Source organism: Capra hircus, chromosome 8 (genome assembly GCF_001704415.2).
Source record: "Capra hircus breed San Clemente chromosome 8, ASM170441v1, whole genome shotgun sequence".
Taxonomy (NCBI): Eukaryota; Metazoa; Chordata; class Mammalia; order Artiodactyla; family Bovidae; genus Capra; species Capra hircus.
Window position 1 is genome coordinate 110,396,588 of NC_030815.1, and position 14,522 is coordinate 110,411,109.

At 56.4% G+C, this 14,522-nt stretch overlaps 1 protein-coding gene across 3 annotated transcripts in view; it reads left to right on the forward strand.

The window, feature by feature from the left end:
* GSN (gelsolin) overlaps positions 1–14,522 on the forward strand; it is a 61,546-nt gene that overhangs the window by 10,084 nt on the left and 36,940 nt on the right. For 2 of the 3 annotated variants that reach the window (XM_018052715.1, XM_018052716.1), the window contains exon 2: positions 4,007–4,093. Coding sequence is in view for 1 of the 3 variants with exons in the window: in XM_018052714.1 (XP_017908203.1) it covers positions 8,272–8,313 (42 nt within the window). In the remaining 2 variants the exon portion in view is untranslated. Of the gene's footprint in view, positions 1–4,006; positions 4,094–8,259; positions 8,314–14,522 lie in introns of those variants that run through there. The other variant, XM_018052714.1, reaches the window with a different exon arrangement.

Below are 14,522 nucleotides of genomic sequence, written 5' to 3' on the forward strand. Positions count from 1 at the left end.
GCGTTTGGCATAAAACATTTCCACCAGAAGTTTTTATACTTAAGGTTTTAAGTATTATTCTCTTATAGCTGTAGGCTGCAAACTACAGCCCTGGGGAAGCCCCAGCCTGTTCTTGTATGCCTCCAAGCTAAAAATAGTTTTTACATTTTTAAAATATTGTAAAAAAGAAAATCCGAAACTGAACAAGGAACACTATGCAACAGGGTGTGTGGCTGCAAAGCGCAGACTATTTCCTATCTGGCTCTTTCCTCTCTCTCTCTCTTTAAAAATGTTGGCCATGTCGCATGCTTGTGGGACCTTAGTTCCCTGACTAGGGATCGAACCTGTGCCCCTGCAGTGAGAGTACAACCAGGGTCCTAACCGCTGGACCCCCCCAAGAAGTCCTAGCACTTCACAGTAAAAGTTTGCTAACCGCTGGTCTAGAGTAACTGGAGCTTCATATTTTTGTCTAGTAAGCAAGAGGCCCAGCTTTAAATCTAGTGAGCCAAGCTATCGGGGAGGCGGCCTGACTTGGTGGCAGCTGCTCAGGCACCTTAGCCGTGTGACCCTGAGCACAGTACTTCACCTCTCTGAACTTGGGTTCTTCCTTCAAAAGACAGGGACTGTGACAGCTGCCCGCTGAGTTGTGAGGATGAGACACGATGTATGTAAGGAACCAACACTTGGTAGGTGCTCAGAAAATGACAACTGGTGTCATTTGAACCCTTCTGGCGTTGCCTGGCAGATCACACACCCTCACCAAATCTGACTGGAGGAGGAAATGGCAACCCACTCCAATGTTCTTGCCTGGAAAATCTCAGGGACAGAGGAGCCTGGTGGGCTGCAGTCCATAGGGTTGCAGAGAATTAACACACACACACACACACACACGCCAAATCTGAGGGTCCTCTCAGCAATCTGGAAACAGTCTTTTGGAAGAAAAACACCTCTGTTCCCGCTTTCCTCAGTCACCCCTTCACCCCTGCAGGGCAGAAAGCTCCTCTTTAGCCATCCAAACAGATGGGGTTCCTGATGCTTATACCCCTTCACTAATGGCAAGCTCTCTACCCACCCTTCGGTGGGCAGGCAGCTCTAAGATCTAACCCAGCGAATGGACTTCACAGGAGCCCCAGGCAAGGATGCTGATTACTCGAAGCCCCTCTTGAGGGCTCGGTGCACCATGTCACCATGTGGGCAGCGGACTAAAGCCAGTGGTTTACAGACCTTGTTTCTAAGTTATGGCAGCCTTAAGGTCCAAAATGGAAAACAGACCGACTTGGAGTTAGCTAGGGTTAACTATTCTTGCCTGGGAAATCCCAGGGACAAAGGAGCCTGGCGTCCTTGGGGTCGCAGAGTTGGACACGACTTAGCGATTAAACAACAGTCCTGTGAATCTGAAATTCGAGGGCTCCCTGTGTCCGGAGCGCAGGAAAGAGTGTAATGCTCTTTTTGTCCACAGGTGGCAGCACCCTTTGCCGTCTCTGTGAACGTCTTTGTGCACGAGTGTTCACGCACGTGTGCACACACGTGAACATGCGTGTGGTTTACTAGTTTCTGCCTTCGTTGAATCTTGAGGTGGCCCTAGGCTAGACTCTGGGATATAGGGGAGCGGGTCTTAGTCTGACGGGGGAGGCAGACTTGGAAACTGTAATAGTGTGGCAGGGAGGTTGGCCGAGGCTCAGAGGAGCTCAGCCTCACCGGGAAGCGGAGGTGAGAGATGAGTGCTTGCAGGAAACCTGGGCTTGATCATGAGCGGAAGGAGAAAAGAACGGGGATGGAAGAGAGCTCGGGAACAGACAGTCTGTGCAAAGATTACAGGGAGATTTAAGGGCCAGTGCAGCTGCGCCTGGCTGGAGCTTGGAGGGGTGTGGGTGGAGGACGGAACTGGGGAGGGCTGAGGCTCAAGACTGATGAGGGCAGGTCATAAAAGGCGCGGAGGGTTAAAGGGTCGCTGAGGACGTTGGGTTTTACCTGGGGGCCATCGGGGGGTCACGGCTGAGTCTGCTCAGAGGAGCAACGTGGTCTGGAGGGGAGGAGGGACGAGGTGGGAGGACGGGTAGGAGGCACAGCAGTCTCTCAAGTGAGAGGCTGAGGGGCCTGGACCAACATGTTGGCAGAGTCGGGGTGGGGAGTGGTGGTGCGCTTGGTGTTGGGAGGCGCGGGTGACGGAGCAGGGGAGGCTGAAGAGGATGCCGGGCATCCGTCGTGACGGGGGATGGTGGTGCTGATGCTGAGATGTGGAACCTTGAGCGTAAAACAGGTTGCCCTTGGGAATAATTACAGCACTGCCAGAGAGGGTGAGGGTGAGATGTGGAGGTGTGTCGAAGAGAAGGGGGCTGGACATGAAAGGTTCATCCTCAGGGAGTTGGCGGAAAGTGGGAACTCCCTAATCACTGCGGGAGCCCAGCTCTGTGTTCATCCACCCTACGGAGAGGGGAAGTTTCTACAGAACTCTTTGAAGGGAGCCCATGAAGGTGGCCCTTGACTCCAGGTCCTAGGGCCCAGAGAAGCACCCAGCCTCTTTCTAGACCTCTTCTCTGCGCTGGTGCCACTCACGATGTAGAAACCCCCAGGGATGTCTGGCCATCTACTGTCAGCTAAGAATAGGGTTCACTTGCGTCTTAATCCAGGGAGCCTGCAGGGCCCCGCTGCCTTTGGGATCTTGGAGTCTCTCCGCCTGGCTCGGAGAAGCTGGTTTGGGCAGAGCCCTTTTCCAGTTCAGGCAGGAGCCAGTTTGCTGGCTGCTCCCTGAATGTGGCCGACTGGGAGTCTGGGAGTGACGAAGGGTGAAGACCCAGGGTGTCTCTGAAAGTGTGAGTGCTGAAAGACTGGGGCTGCGCAGACTGCTCTGGGTGCGCGCGGGCTGGCCCTGCGTTTGGTCACCCAGCATACACCCACGGGTCCTCCTGTTGGCCGGGTCACTTGCCAGGCCTGAGGCTTCAGAGGCAAAGCAACCTAATGGAGCCCATGGTCTCATGGGTGAGAAAGACTCGTCAGCGTATAATGGCAATACAGTCTTGCAAGAGTGGAGCAGTGCGAGGCATAGAGGTGGGAATATGGCATGTAAGCAGCTTGCGTAAGTACAGCATGAGAAAGATACACTTTTCAGAAACAGACTTAAGAGTTAAGCGATAGAGTACGGTGACAGACAGACATTATTCAAAATCCTTGTCGTATTTTATCTCATTTGATCTTCATAAGAGTTCGGACCCGATTGAGCGACTTTCACTCATTCACTCACTCCTCGATGACCTCATGGGGTAGGTTAGGTAGGTTCTAATACCTACCTTATAATTCCTGTCTCACGGAGAAGTGAACTGAGGCTCAGAAAGGTGACGTAACTTGATTGTTACATGTTAGTTAAATGAAGGGCCCTTTTGTCTAACCTCACGATCTTAAGCCAGAGCTCTGAAGCTGACCATAAGCTGAATTCAGTCATACAGTGGGGTTACCTTAAATGCTCATGGGATTTTCGGCTGTATTAATAGAGGCATGGTATCTAGAATGATGGAGGTGAGAGTTCTGCTTGCCCTGCCCTGAAGAGAGCTCATCCAAGTGTTCACTTCTGGGTCTTGCGCTGTCAGTAGGGACAGGGTTCATTTGAAGTAGATCAGGGAAGCCAGGGGAGGGAACCAGACACCTTGATCTCAGGAAGAGCTGGAGCAAAGGGGTAGAAGACGCGAGGGCCCGGGGTTTCCGTCTTCAAGTCTCCTAGGAGCCCCTGGGAAACTGGGTGCCAGACCTGCTCCGGGTGAGCCCAGAGGGCAGAGTTAGGGCCGGTGCGTAACGGGGCACGGGCAGAGAGAATTCCAGCACGTCCCAGTGACGGTTCTTTTAACCAGCTGGACTCGAATAGAAGGTTTGCAGCCTTGGCAGGAAGTGAGTGCTCCAGTGCTAGAGGTGTGCAGGCAGGGGCATGTGCCCTGGATGGGGGTGAGGGGGCTGGGGAGGAGTGGGAGCATGAGATGGGCTCTGACCAGATGACCTTGAGCCCCTGAGCCTGGGAGTCTTGACCCTCTCTTTACAGGTGGTGCTGGGAACCCCCTAGCCGCGCTTCCACAGTGGTGCCGAGCCCTTCCGAGGGAGCCGCCCTCTTCACTCACAGCCCCACGAGGTAGGTAGAGCAGTGCAGCCACCGCTGGGCCCTCCTAAACCCAGCCTGGCTGCCGGGGGCTCTGGATGGGCCTGGGGAAGCAGCCTCTGGGCGCCACTCGTGGATGCAAAGTCAGTCCCTGGGGCTTTTCTCGTAAAGCTCAGAGAGCATTCTGCCCTTGCCTCACCTGCTCCTCACCCAGAGAGGGAGGCCAGGCAAGGGTGATCCCTTGGGGAAGAGGCACGAAGCCGGCTGGGTGCCAGGACTCCTGGGCCCCCCCCTCGGCTGTGCTGCTCCTGCGCTGGGTGACGGTAGGAAAGTGCTGGTAGCGCCTTGGTGGGAGGGTGGACTCCCGTGAAGAGGAGGTGCAGGGATTCTTTGGAAGGGTGAGAAAAGCTGGGGTGTGGCTGCCAAGGCTCTGGGCTTGTTGACCGGAGGAGGGGTGAGAAGGGTGAGTCACAGGGAAGGTGGATGAGTCACACTCACCTGGGACGGCTGGCAGGGCGGGGCCCACCTGACTATCAGATTCACAGGTGACCTGCCGCAGGAGGTGGAGAGGCAGGGCGCGGAGTGCAGAGTCCTCTGGCCAGAGCAGGAGACCTGGCTCAGGTCCCCGCTCGGGCCTCAGTTTCTCTGCCTGTGAAATGGGTGCATTGGTCTCCTCCACCCACCTACAAGGCTGTCGCGCAGACTGCATAAGCTCACAGATGCCGAAGGGCTTTGTGAGCTGGAGAAAGGGGAAGGATCATCACTAGGGGGATAACCCAGCTTCCAGTGCTGAAACAGAGAAGCGAGTTTCGGATAGTAACTGTGTGGAAAGCCTGGGAAACACACCCCTGGGTCATGACATCACCCTTGACCGCCGAAAGGAGAAGGGGCCGAGTACCTCCAGGGCTTACTCATCCCGCAGCCCGGCTGGCTTCCAGGCGGTGACACGACAAGCTGACCACAGTTGGTGCTGTTCCTCTTTCCCCAGGCTCAGATGCAAGGGCCTTCCGATGCTGGGACTCCCACAGAGGGGGACCAGCCGCCTCCCAAGGGCACGAGACGAAGGGGCCTCCCCCAGCTGCCCAGATGGACCGGCGGGGCCCGCCTTGGCTCTGATGCTCTCGAGTCTGAGACTCAGAGCCTTGACAACTCCCAGAGCCCCATGGCCTGAGCGCTGTGTCCCCATAAAGGGTTGTACTCTCTGAATGCTTTGGCAAGTGACACAGGAACCACCTTCTGCTTTCCCACTTCTGCAGAAGTGCGCCGCCGCTGAGTGCGTCAGCTGAGGGCCCTCTGCATCTTCACCGTCCCGCCGTCCCTGTGCTGGGCCCCGCCTTTTGCCCACTCCCCAGTGACCCTTCCGTGCCCACGCCTCCTGGTGTTTCCTCAGCTCTCCATGCCCCAGCTCGCTGGAGCCCCAGGTGCCTCCTCCTCCTCGAAGCTCGCTCTCCTTTTCGCTTCTGGCAGGCTGCACCGTTCACTTTAATCTCCTACTTCGTAAGCCCCCTTAACTGGGGCCCTGCTTTTTTTCCCTCAAATGCTCACAGGAGTCTGACTGCTTCCTCTCTGGTGAAACAAGAGGTTCATTCACCCATTCACGTGTGCATGAGCGTGTGCCTTCACGGGACAGATGTTTATTTAGGCCCTGGACTGGGGGTCAGAGAACCAGCACAGAATGAGGTTTTCCTAGCCCTCGTGGGTCTTCCGTCTTGGGTCTTATATGAGTTGTTATTATTGTTGCTTAGCTGCTGAGTTGTGTCCAACTCTTTGCTACCAAGGCCTGTAGCCTGCCAGGCTCCTCTGTCCGTGGAATTCTTCAGGCCAGAATACTGGAGTGGGTATCCATTCCCTTCTCCAGGGGATCTTCCCACACCAGGCATTGAACCCAGGTCTCCTGCATAGGCCGGCGGATTCTTTACGCTGAGCCACCGGGGAAGCTCTACAGAAGCCGTTACACGGATAACAAACTCCTCCCTTCTTCAGCTGCGAAGGAGGGGCCAGCGTTAGGAGAGCAGAGGGGACTGCGCGGGTGTGATGGGCTCTTGTCTGGACAGATGAAGGAGGCCTCCCCGAGAACGCTCAGACCGAAGATGGAAGGGACAGTGTGAGCGGGGGACAGTGCGAGGGAGAGGAAGGAGCTGGGAGAAAGAGCGCGGCGCAGGGAGAGGGGCCGGGAGACCAGGCGGCGCCTCCGTTGCGCAGGCCCTGGGGGCCTTGGTTAGGGTTTGGAGTTTTATCTAGACCCCTGGGGAGGCACTGGAGGTTTTGAAGTAGGGGAGAGTTTTGCCCCAATTTCAGGATTGGAACCCTTGAAAGAGACAGTCGCCAAGTCCCACCCTGATGAGCCCCGAGGCTGTAATTTTTGGCTCTTCCACACTGTGGCGTCCTGACGCTGCGCCTCAGGACGAGGCTTGGTGTCGGGCAGTCCTGGAGATGTGTCCTTTCCAGCATTCTCTGGGCTCCTTTCGGGTTTTCATTGTTGAGCTTCTGCCCTGGAGAGTGGAGGTGAATCAAACCTGGGGACCCTGGGAGATCCAGACTTGTGCTGGCTGTTGCCTGGGGCCCCGGGAGCCTCAGAGGGCTTCCCCCGAGTCTAGCGCTCTGCTGAGGGGTTGGCAAGGGAGGCAAGTCCAGGCAAAGGAGGTGCGCGTGCAAAGGCTCAGCCCCCTGGGCGGTGCCTCTGTGTTTGGGAGCTAGTGGGCAGAGTGGCTAAAGAGTGCAGGGTCCTGACCCTCTGGATGCCAGGAGCCACGGCAGGTCTTGAGTTGAGGAGCTGCTTGAGCAATGAGATGTGAGAACAATCCGTTGGTGGGATGCAGAGGGGGTTGGAGACAATGAGTGTCACTGGGCGTGGCCTCGTCCCTGCCACCCACCTACATGCGCAGTAAATGGCTCTGGGCCCGTCTCTCTCCTGCCCCGTCGGTTCGCTCCCCTGCTCTCTCTCCTGTCCCTGCCGGTTCGTTCCCCCCGTTGGTCAGCCCTCCTCGGTTGTTTCACTGGGGTTTGGTTACAGCCTGAACTCCAGAGGCTAACAGGTCCGAGCATTACTCTCACTCTGACTTGCTCTGTGCCCCTTGACATGCCCTTTAACTCCTCTCAGCCTCAGTTTCCTCATCTGTGAAATGGGAATGACAGTCGGGTTGTTGAGGATTAATAATGGGGACGTAAAGTCCTAAGTATATGCCTGGTACCTAGTGATGGCTTGGTTATCTTTCCTTCCCTGTTGGTAGGTAATGGCCAAGTCCAGGTCATCATCCATCCCTTTGTGACCATAAATCTGTAATTTGAACTGGAAACAAGGTGTCCCCAGAAGCCCTGACAGAGGCCTCTAGTGGGACACCGCGTGGTTTGGAAATGCCTTTACGTTTCCCCACTGGGGGCTGGACCAGGGCGCGGCTCCAGGGGCTGGACCAGGGCGCGGCTCGGAGGGCTGGACCAGGTCTTGGCTGGTCCAGCACTCAGCTCAAGGCTGGCCTGTCCTGGTTCTCTTAAATACTAAACAAACACACACAAAAAATTAATTAATTAAAAATAGTCATGAACTTTGGGCATCAACCTACCAGCACCTTCATCTTATGATTGAGGAATCTGGGGCCCAGAGAGGGACAGTGACCCTTCCAAGGCCACCCAGCCTTTCAGGGGCAGGGCCTAGACCTGACTCAACTATTTATTGCAACTCTAATCTTTAAATGCCAGTCACTGTTAACTTTAAAAAAGTCCCCAAGTCAGCTGGGAAAGGGTGGCAGCGGCATGGGCATTTGAAGGCAGGGGTCACCCCGAGGCAATTCGGGGGGCATCCCGGCTGGAAGGGCCCCAGTGATGCCATGTTCAACCTCCCAGTCTACATTTGCGGAAACTGAGGCCCAGAGAGGGGCAGTGGCCCTCAGGGTCCCCCGAGAGCAGAGAGCAGAAGAGCAGTCACAAGCCCACTGCCGTCATCTGCTGTGGGTGGGCAGCTCTTCCCCTCAGCCCACCGCCTCATGCTTAAGGGAGTGAGTTAGAACACGCGCAAGGGTCTCCCGAGGAAGTCTGGGGGTTGAATCATGTCAGTGAGAAGGACCATTTCCGGAACCGTGCGTGCCCTAGTGGCGCCTGTGGTTTTGGGCCTGGCACAGCTATTTCAGACCAAGCCACAGGGCCCTATTTATAGGCCGATGCGATTAGGTCGGTGTGGTCAGGAGAGGCTCGCCTGTCCTCTGCCCAGCCCAGCCATGGTGAAGGAAGAGGCCCTCGGGGGCGACTCTGACCCGTGGGTGAGTAGCCAGGGGTCTAGGGTTGTCCCCAAAGCCTGCTTGAAAGAAGGACTCCAGGGGTCCCCGTGCTGACTCCCCATTCAGCCGCTGGCCAGGCCCCGTGGAGAGATGAAACCGGCTCCAAGCCTGTTCTCTCTGGGCTGAATAGGTCCTCCCCGGCCTCCAAGCAGGCCAGGACCCCTGGCAGGCAGGCCGCTCCAGTGTTTGCCCGTGGTCTGCATCCTGCTGTGGGGCCACACCTCTGAGCCTCGGCCTCTGCTCTTCCCTCCCCCTGCCTGCGGGCTCCCTGCTCCCCAGAGACAACCGCCCACTCTGTACACCCGTCACGGCTCTGCTGCTCCCGTGCTCCCTCCCGGCTGGTTCTTCAGGCCTTGGGCACTTCCTGCCTTGTGTTCCTGCTGCTGAGGAACCCCCAAGCTCACGTGTACACCCCGCGGGGCCGGGAGGTCCTGAGGCAGAGCCTGATACAGGGAGAAGAGGAGAAAGCCCTGTGTGCTCGGGCCCCTCCTGGGCCGTTCACCTTTCTCGTGTAGATGAGACACTGTCTACGCGCTGTGCTACACAGGAGGTATTTTTAAAAGGTGTGTAGGAGTGAGAGCCAGGCTTTCGAATCAGACGGTCCTGGGTTCCGGACTCTGCTCTGCTCTTCTTAACTGTGTCACCTCGGGCTGACCCTTTCTGAGCCTCTGTTTCCCCATCTGTAAAATGGGCATGTGCTAGCTTTGGGATGCACTGTCAACAAGACAGAGCTGAGAAGGACTGGCCATGCTGTCTGGCCCATTTTGAGCCTCCTGTGTCCCACAGTGAGTGCTGCTTACTCGGGGGCGGGGGGGGGGGGCAGGGAAGCGCCCTCTCTAGGGCTCAGTGGGCTTGGGGTCCAGGCGCCCAGCTCCACCCCATGTTCTCCTCCCCTCCCTTGCTTAGCCTCCTAGGCCTATTCTGTTCCCCAGATCTGGGAGGCTTTGTTTGGGGATTGTTTTGCCTAAGAAGTTTCCTCTGTGGTGCCACTGGATGACTCAGAGGCCTGAGTCACCAGGAGGCTGGGGGCCGGGGAGGAATGGAGTGGGCGGAGGAGGGAAGAAGAGAAGGAACCAGGAAGGGGCCTCCATTCCTGCCCAGCCCTCCCCCCCCCACCCCCACAGCTCGATGGGCCAGAGCTGGCAGCTCCCCGGCACTGCCTGGCCTCAGTTTCCCCCAGAGTGAGAGGTGCTGGGCGTTGAGTGGTTCCCAGTGTGGGCCGAGCCTCAGAATCCCAGGTTCCCGGGCCCCACCCGGAGCGGTAGACTCCGAGGCTGGGCGTGGGGCCTGGGAATCCGAGTTCTCAGGAGCTCCCCCGGGTGATTCGGCTGCGCACCTGCTCTGCGGAGGTGTCTGGGAACCAGGGAGCCCAAGGCTGCTTGCCTGTGGGCCTCAGAGGGGCTGCTCAGCACTGCTTGGCCATCTCCACTCACAGAGAGAGCACTTTTCTTGCTGAATGTCTTGGCAGAATGGTGCCTGGAAAGCACATGGGCTTTAAGCAAACAAACCGGCTTTCTGAAGTACAATTTACATCAGTTGCTGGAGTAAGTAGACAGATAACTTACCTACATGTAATCCACCAGTTTGAATTAATTCAGTGATTTTTAGTAAACTTTTAGACTTATGCCAAAGTCATCACGAGACACCCAGTTCAAGCACATTTTCATTACCCCTCATCTCCCCTAAAAGGAGCCTGTGCCTGCTGGCTGGCACGCTGCACACCCACCCCCTAATCCCTCAGTGCTCTCCTTTCCGTCTCTTGGGATGCACGGACCTGCGTGCCACTCCCAGCTTCACCCTTTTCTGGCTGTGTGACCTCCTGCGGTTGTCGCCCCTCTCTGAGCCTTTGATTTTTCCCCGTTAGGGGGAGGTATAGCCTCCTTGTAGCTGTCGTTTGAATTTCACTAACGTGATAGAGTGTCTGATGTGTGGTAGGTGCTGGGGTCGTGGGAGCCTGGCAGGTAGCACACACGATGTGGTACAGACACCCGGCACAGCTGTCACAAATCAGCAGACACCCGGCAGACTCGTCACAAATCAGCAGACACCCGGCAGACTCGCTGTGTCTCAGACACGGGGCTCAGCCCCACAATTGCTGTGTCTCCTTCCGTCCCCTCAGCACTTAGTGGGCGAGTGTTAATATCATTTCCGTTTCATAGCCAGGGAACCTGGGGCACTGAGAAGGGGCGTGGCTTGTCGTGGTCGTGGAGCTAACGGGCGGGAGGGCTGGGAACCTGCCCTCCTGGACCTTCACACGTAGGGGTCATGCAGCAAGGGACACATTTCGTGGAGCCAGGACAGGGTTATGGCGCACAGCTCTCCTGGGGCCGGGGCTCGGGATGGTGGTTGTGATGTTGAAAATAGCGTAGATAGATGGTACAGGTCTTTCTTGACTCACTATGGGGTTACATCCCAATAAGCTGAAAAAAATCTCAAGTTTATCAATGCATTCATACACTTTTCCAATCATATACTTTTCCTATCTTAAATTCATACATCATAGCTTAGCCTAGCCTACCTTACAAGTGTTCAGAACACTTACACTAGTCTACAGTTGGGCAAAATCTAACACGAAGACTCTTTTTAAATGCCGTCCCAGGCAATTTATTGAATGCTGTACTGTCGATGAACAATAGAATGGTTGTCTGGGTGCAGAATGGTTGTAAGCCTACCGGTTGTTGCCCTTGGGATCCTGTGGCTGACTGGGAAAGATCGCTGGCCCAGGAAAGACCAAAACTCCAAGTACAGTTTCTACTGAACGTGTATTGCTTTTGCACCACCCTAAAGTCAGGAAATCGTGAAGTTGGACCTTTGCAAGTCGGGGACCAATTGTGCAGAGACCCTCATACGGCAGACGTGGCATGATGGGGGGGGCATGATCCAAGGTGTGAGTGACGTGGGACAGGCAGGAGGGCCGTGCCCCCCGGGGGCACAGGCAGGACACGTGTGAGGAGCGCAGGCCAGGTATGTGACGCCAGGACAAGGTCCCCAGGGTGGGTGTGGGGTTCGATGCTTGGCAGTAAGACACAGAGGGTCCCTTTCTCAGGTCAGCGCCCGGGGCCCCAGCATGCAGTGGCTGGAGCCGGTTTTCGAATCTCACAAAGGCCTGTCTGTTGTTTTTATTTTTCCCTCCTCTTCTGCCAAAGAGTGGGAGTGTCCCAGAGGAGCGGGGGCCCAGGGCAACTACCCTCCCCGCCCCCCATCCCACCAGCTCAGACCGCAGTCAAGGCTTGGGGCCAAGTCCTTGGCGCTGGCAGAGCCTGCCAGCCCCCCCAGGTCCCCGCTGTCAGAGGCAGCTGGGAGGCCCTGGTGGCTGGGCCAGCGCAGAGTAATTTTCCTCTAAGCCTCGCCAGCTCCTGTCCCCCTCCCTGGCTGCAGCTGCTGGCTGTGAGCCTCTGCTTCAGGGCTTAGGGGAGAGGGAGCCCCGCCCCTACGGAGGTGGAGGAGCCGATCCAGCCCTGCCAGCTGCTGTCATGTCAAAGTGCAGGGAGGAGGCTGCAGCTCACAAGCTTGCATTTCTGGAGCCCTCCCGGCATCTGTCGCTCACTCCCTTACCTCGTCTCAAGCTCCCCAGGAGCCCGATGAGAAGACTGAGGCTCAGAGAGCCAAAGAGCCGGCGAGGTCTCACAGTCAGAAGCAGAGCCCAGGCTAGACCCCTGCTCCCCTGGCGGCAGGACGAAGAGAGGCAGCAGGTGTCGCAGAGGGTGTCGGGGGTAGCGTGGGGGGACTAGGGGATGAGGCTGTAAGAGCGTGTGGACACCGGACCCCAGAGGGCCTTAGGAGCCAAGCTTAGGAGTCCTGGCTTCATTCAGTTTGCGCTGGGGGCTGCGGAAAGGTTTTGAGTCGGGAATGACGTGATCTCTGTGGATAATGGAGAGTTGATGCACCGAGGAAGCTGGTGCAGGGGTTCCACAGAGGAGATGGGGACCCTAAACCAGGACAGCGTCTGGGAGGCCGACGGGGAAATGAGTGTGAAGGGGGAGCGCGCGGGGTTAAGCATCCCTGCTCTGGCCTCAGCCCTTTCCTATCTCCTCGGGGGGATGATTCTGGAGTGTCCCAGAGGGTTCTGGAAGCTCTCAGGAGGGGGTACCTATAAGATGAGGTGGGTGATTGGGCATATACCCGGATGGAGGTGAGGCCGGAAGCAGCGCTGGGGAGAGGAGGCCACACCCATTCTGGCTGAGGCCACGCCCATTCTGCAAGAGGCCACACCCATTCATGGGGAGGCCACACCCATTCCGGAAATCTGTCACGTGCCAGGCCCCGTGCTCTGACTGGATTTCATTAATTTTTCCAGCTGATGATGCTTACTCTCTGAGCTGGGAAAGGAACACAAGCATTCCAGTCTTATACCTCTGTTTATGTTTGAGAGGGGAAAGGATGTTTTTTAAAAGCCTTATTAAAATGAAAGGGATTAGCAAAGATAAAATATATCTTTGAATCTCTGGTAGTTCTGTTGTAGTTCAGCTTTTGAGATAAATTGCAAAGGATTTCTAACCCCGCTATAGCACTTGGAGTTTTTCCGTAACTGATTTCACCGATATCAAGTTCTGGTAGGCCTGGGCATAATCTGGCTATTCTGTGGCCAAGGACCCAGGCTCAGAAAAGTTGAGTCACTTTGCCCAGAGCCACCTAAGTACTAAGAGACAGGGCTGGGGTTGAGCCCTTGTCCCTTGGGGCGGGGGCAGACCAGAGGAGGGGGAGGGCATCCTGAAGAGATTTGTGGATGCGGTGGGAGGCAAAGTGGGCTCTTGGAGTGCTGGCTGGAGACCCTCTCCAGAGATGAGTCCCTGCCCCTGGCACCAGCTGCGCCTCCAGGTCTCCGGGCCTCGCCCGGGACCCTCTGGCCCTCCATCGCGTTGGGGGCAAGGATGCAACGATGGGTACGGGAGGCCGGTGGGCGTGTTTGCAGGGCCTAGACACGTGCTGCGGGTTGTTGTGGTTATTGAGCACCTGCTGCGTACCAGGAGCTCCTTCAGTTTTCCCAGACGGTCCCCAGGGTAGGACTCATCACCCCGTTTTATAGAAGAGGAAATTGAAACGCTCAGAAGGGCCATTTGCCCAAGTGCCCCCTGAGGTAGGGATTCCGGCTCCGCCCATGCTCAGCCTGGACATTATCTTGTTCTCCCCTGGATGGAAGTTGGCACAGCCCTCACCCTGCTGGTCGTTCTTGGTACCCTGAGCTGGCTGAGGCTGCCCTCGCTGTTCTGGGTTCTGTACTGTCTCCTCTGCCCCCTTTACGATTCTCAGAAGTTCTGCCTGCAGGGCGTAAACTGGTGCCTGGAGGGCGGGCTCCCGCTGTTGCTGGCTGTGAGGGGCTCTGAGACAGAGAAAGGCTCCATTTGGAGCTTGCAGCAGGAGGGACCTGTCACTGTCCTCTGAGGTCCTGACACCGTGGTTCCCATCGTGGTGATTATCGGATGAACCTGATCCCCAGACAGACTGGGGGAGGCGGCGCGGCGGTGGGGTAGGGAACCTTGCTTGACCAGAGGCGCAAGCATATTTGCCTCTTGCTGTTCCTTTCAGAATCTGATTAAAGTTCCAGGGCTCGAAGGGTCTTTAGGGATGGGCTGGTTTGCTCATCGCTGTATCTCCTTGGCTGGGTCACCACTGGGCCACTCCGTATCTCTCTGGAAGAAGGGGGAGGATACTGGCATTTTTGAACCTCTGTCTTATGTCAGGCATGATTCTGGAAACTTCCACATGTATGGTCCCGTCCAACCCTCAATAAAATTCATTTTGTTTATTTATTTGGCTATGCCAGGTCTTAGTTGCGGCCTGTGGGAGCTAGTTCCCCAACCAGAGACTGAACCTGGCCCCCGCACTGGGAGCGGCGTCTAACCCACCGGACCGCCAGGGAAATCCTTCCGCTCACCTTTTAAAAAGACATTTTAATCCTGATTTTATACATAAGGAACTTGAGGGTCAGAGAGATGTTAACAGAGGCTTCCTAAGCCCCCAGCAAACGACCACCACAGTTTCCTTAATACGTGCGCACTGTGCTAAGCCCCAAGCGTCTTTTACTTTATAAAATTCTCGCAGCGACCCCGGCAAGAAGCTAGTCTAATCCCATATTACAGATGAGGAAATTGAGGCTCAGAGAGCCGAAGCCACACAGCTGGAAGTGGTAGGCCAGGGATTTAGACCCAGATTTTCCTGGCGGGAGCTCTTTCCACAGTCAGACTGTTTTT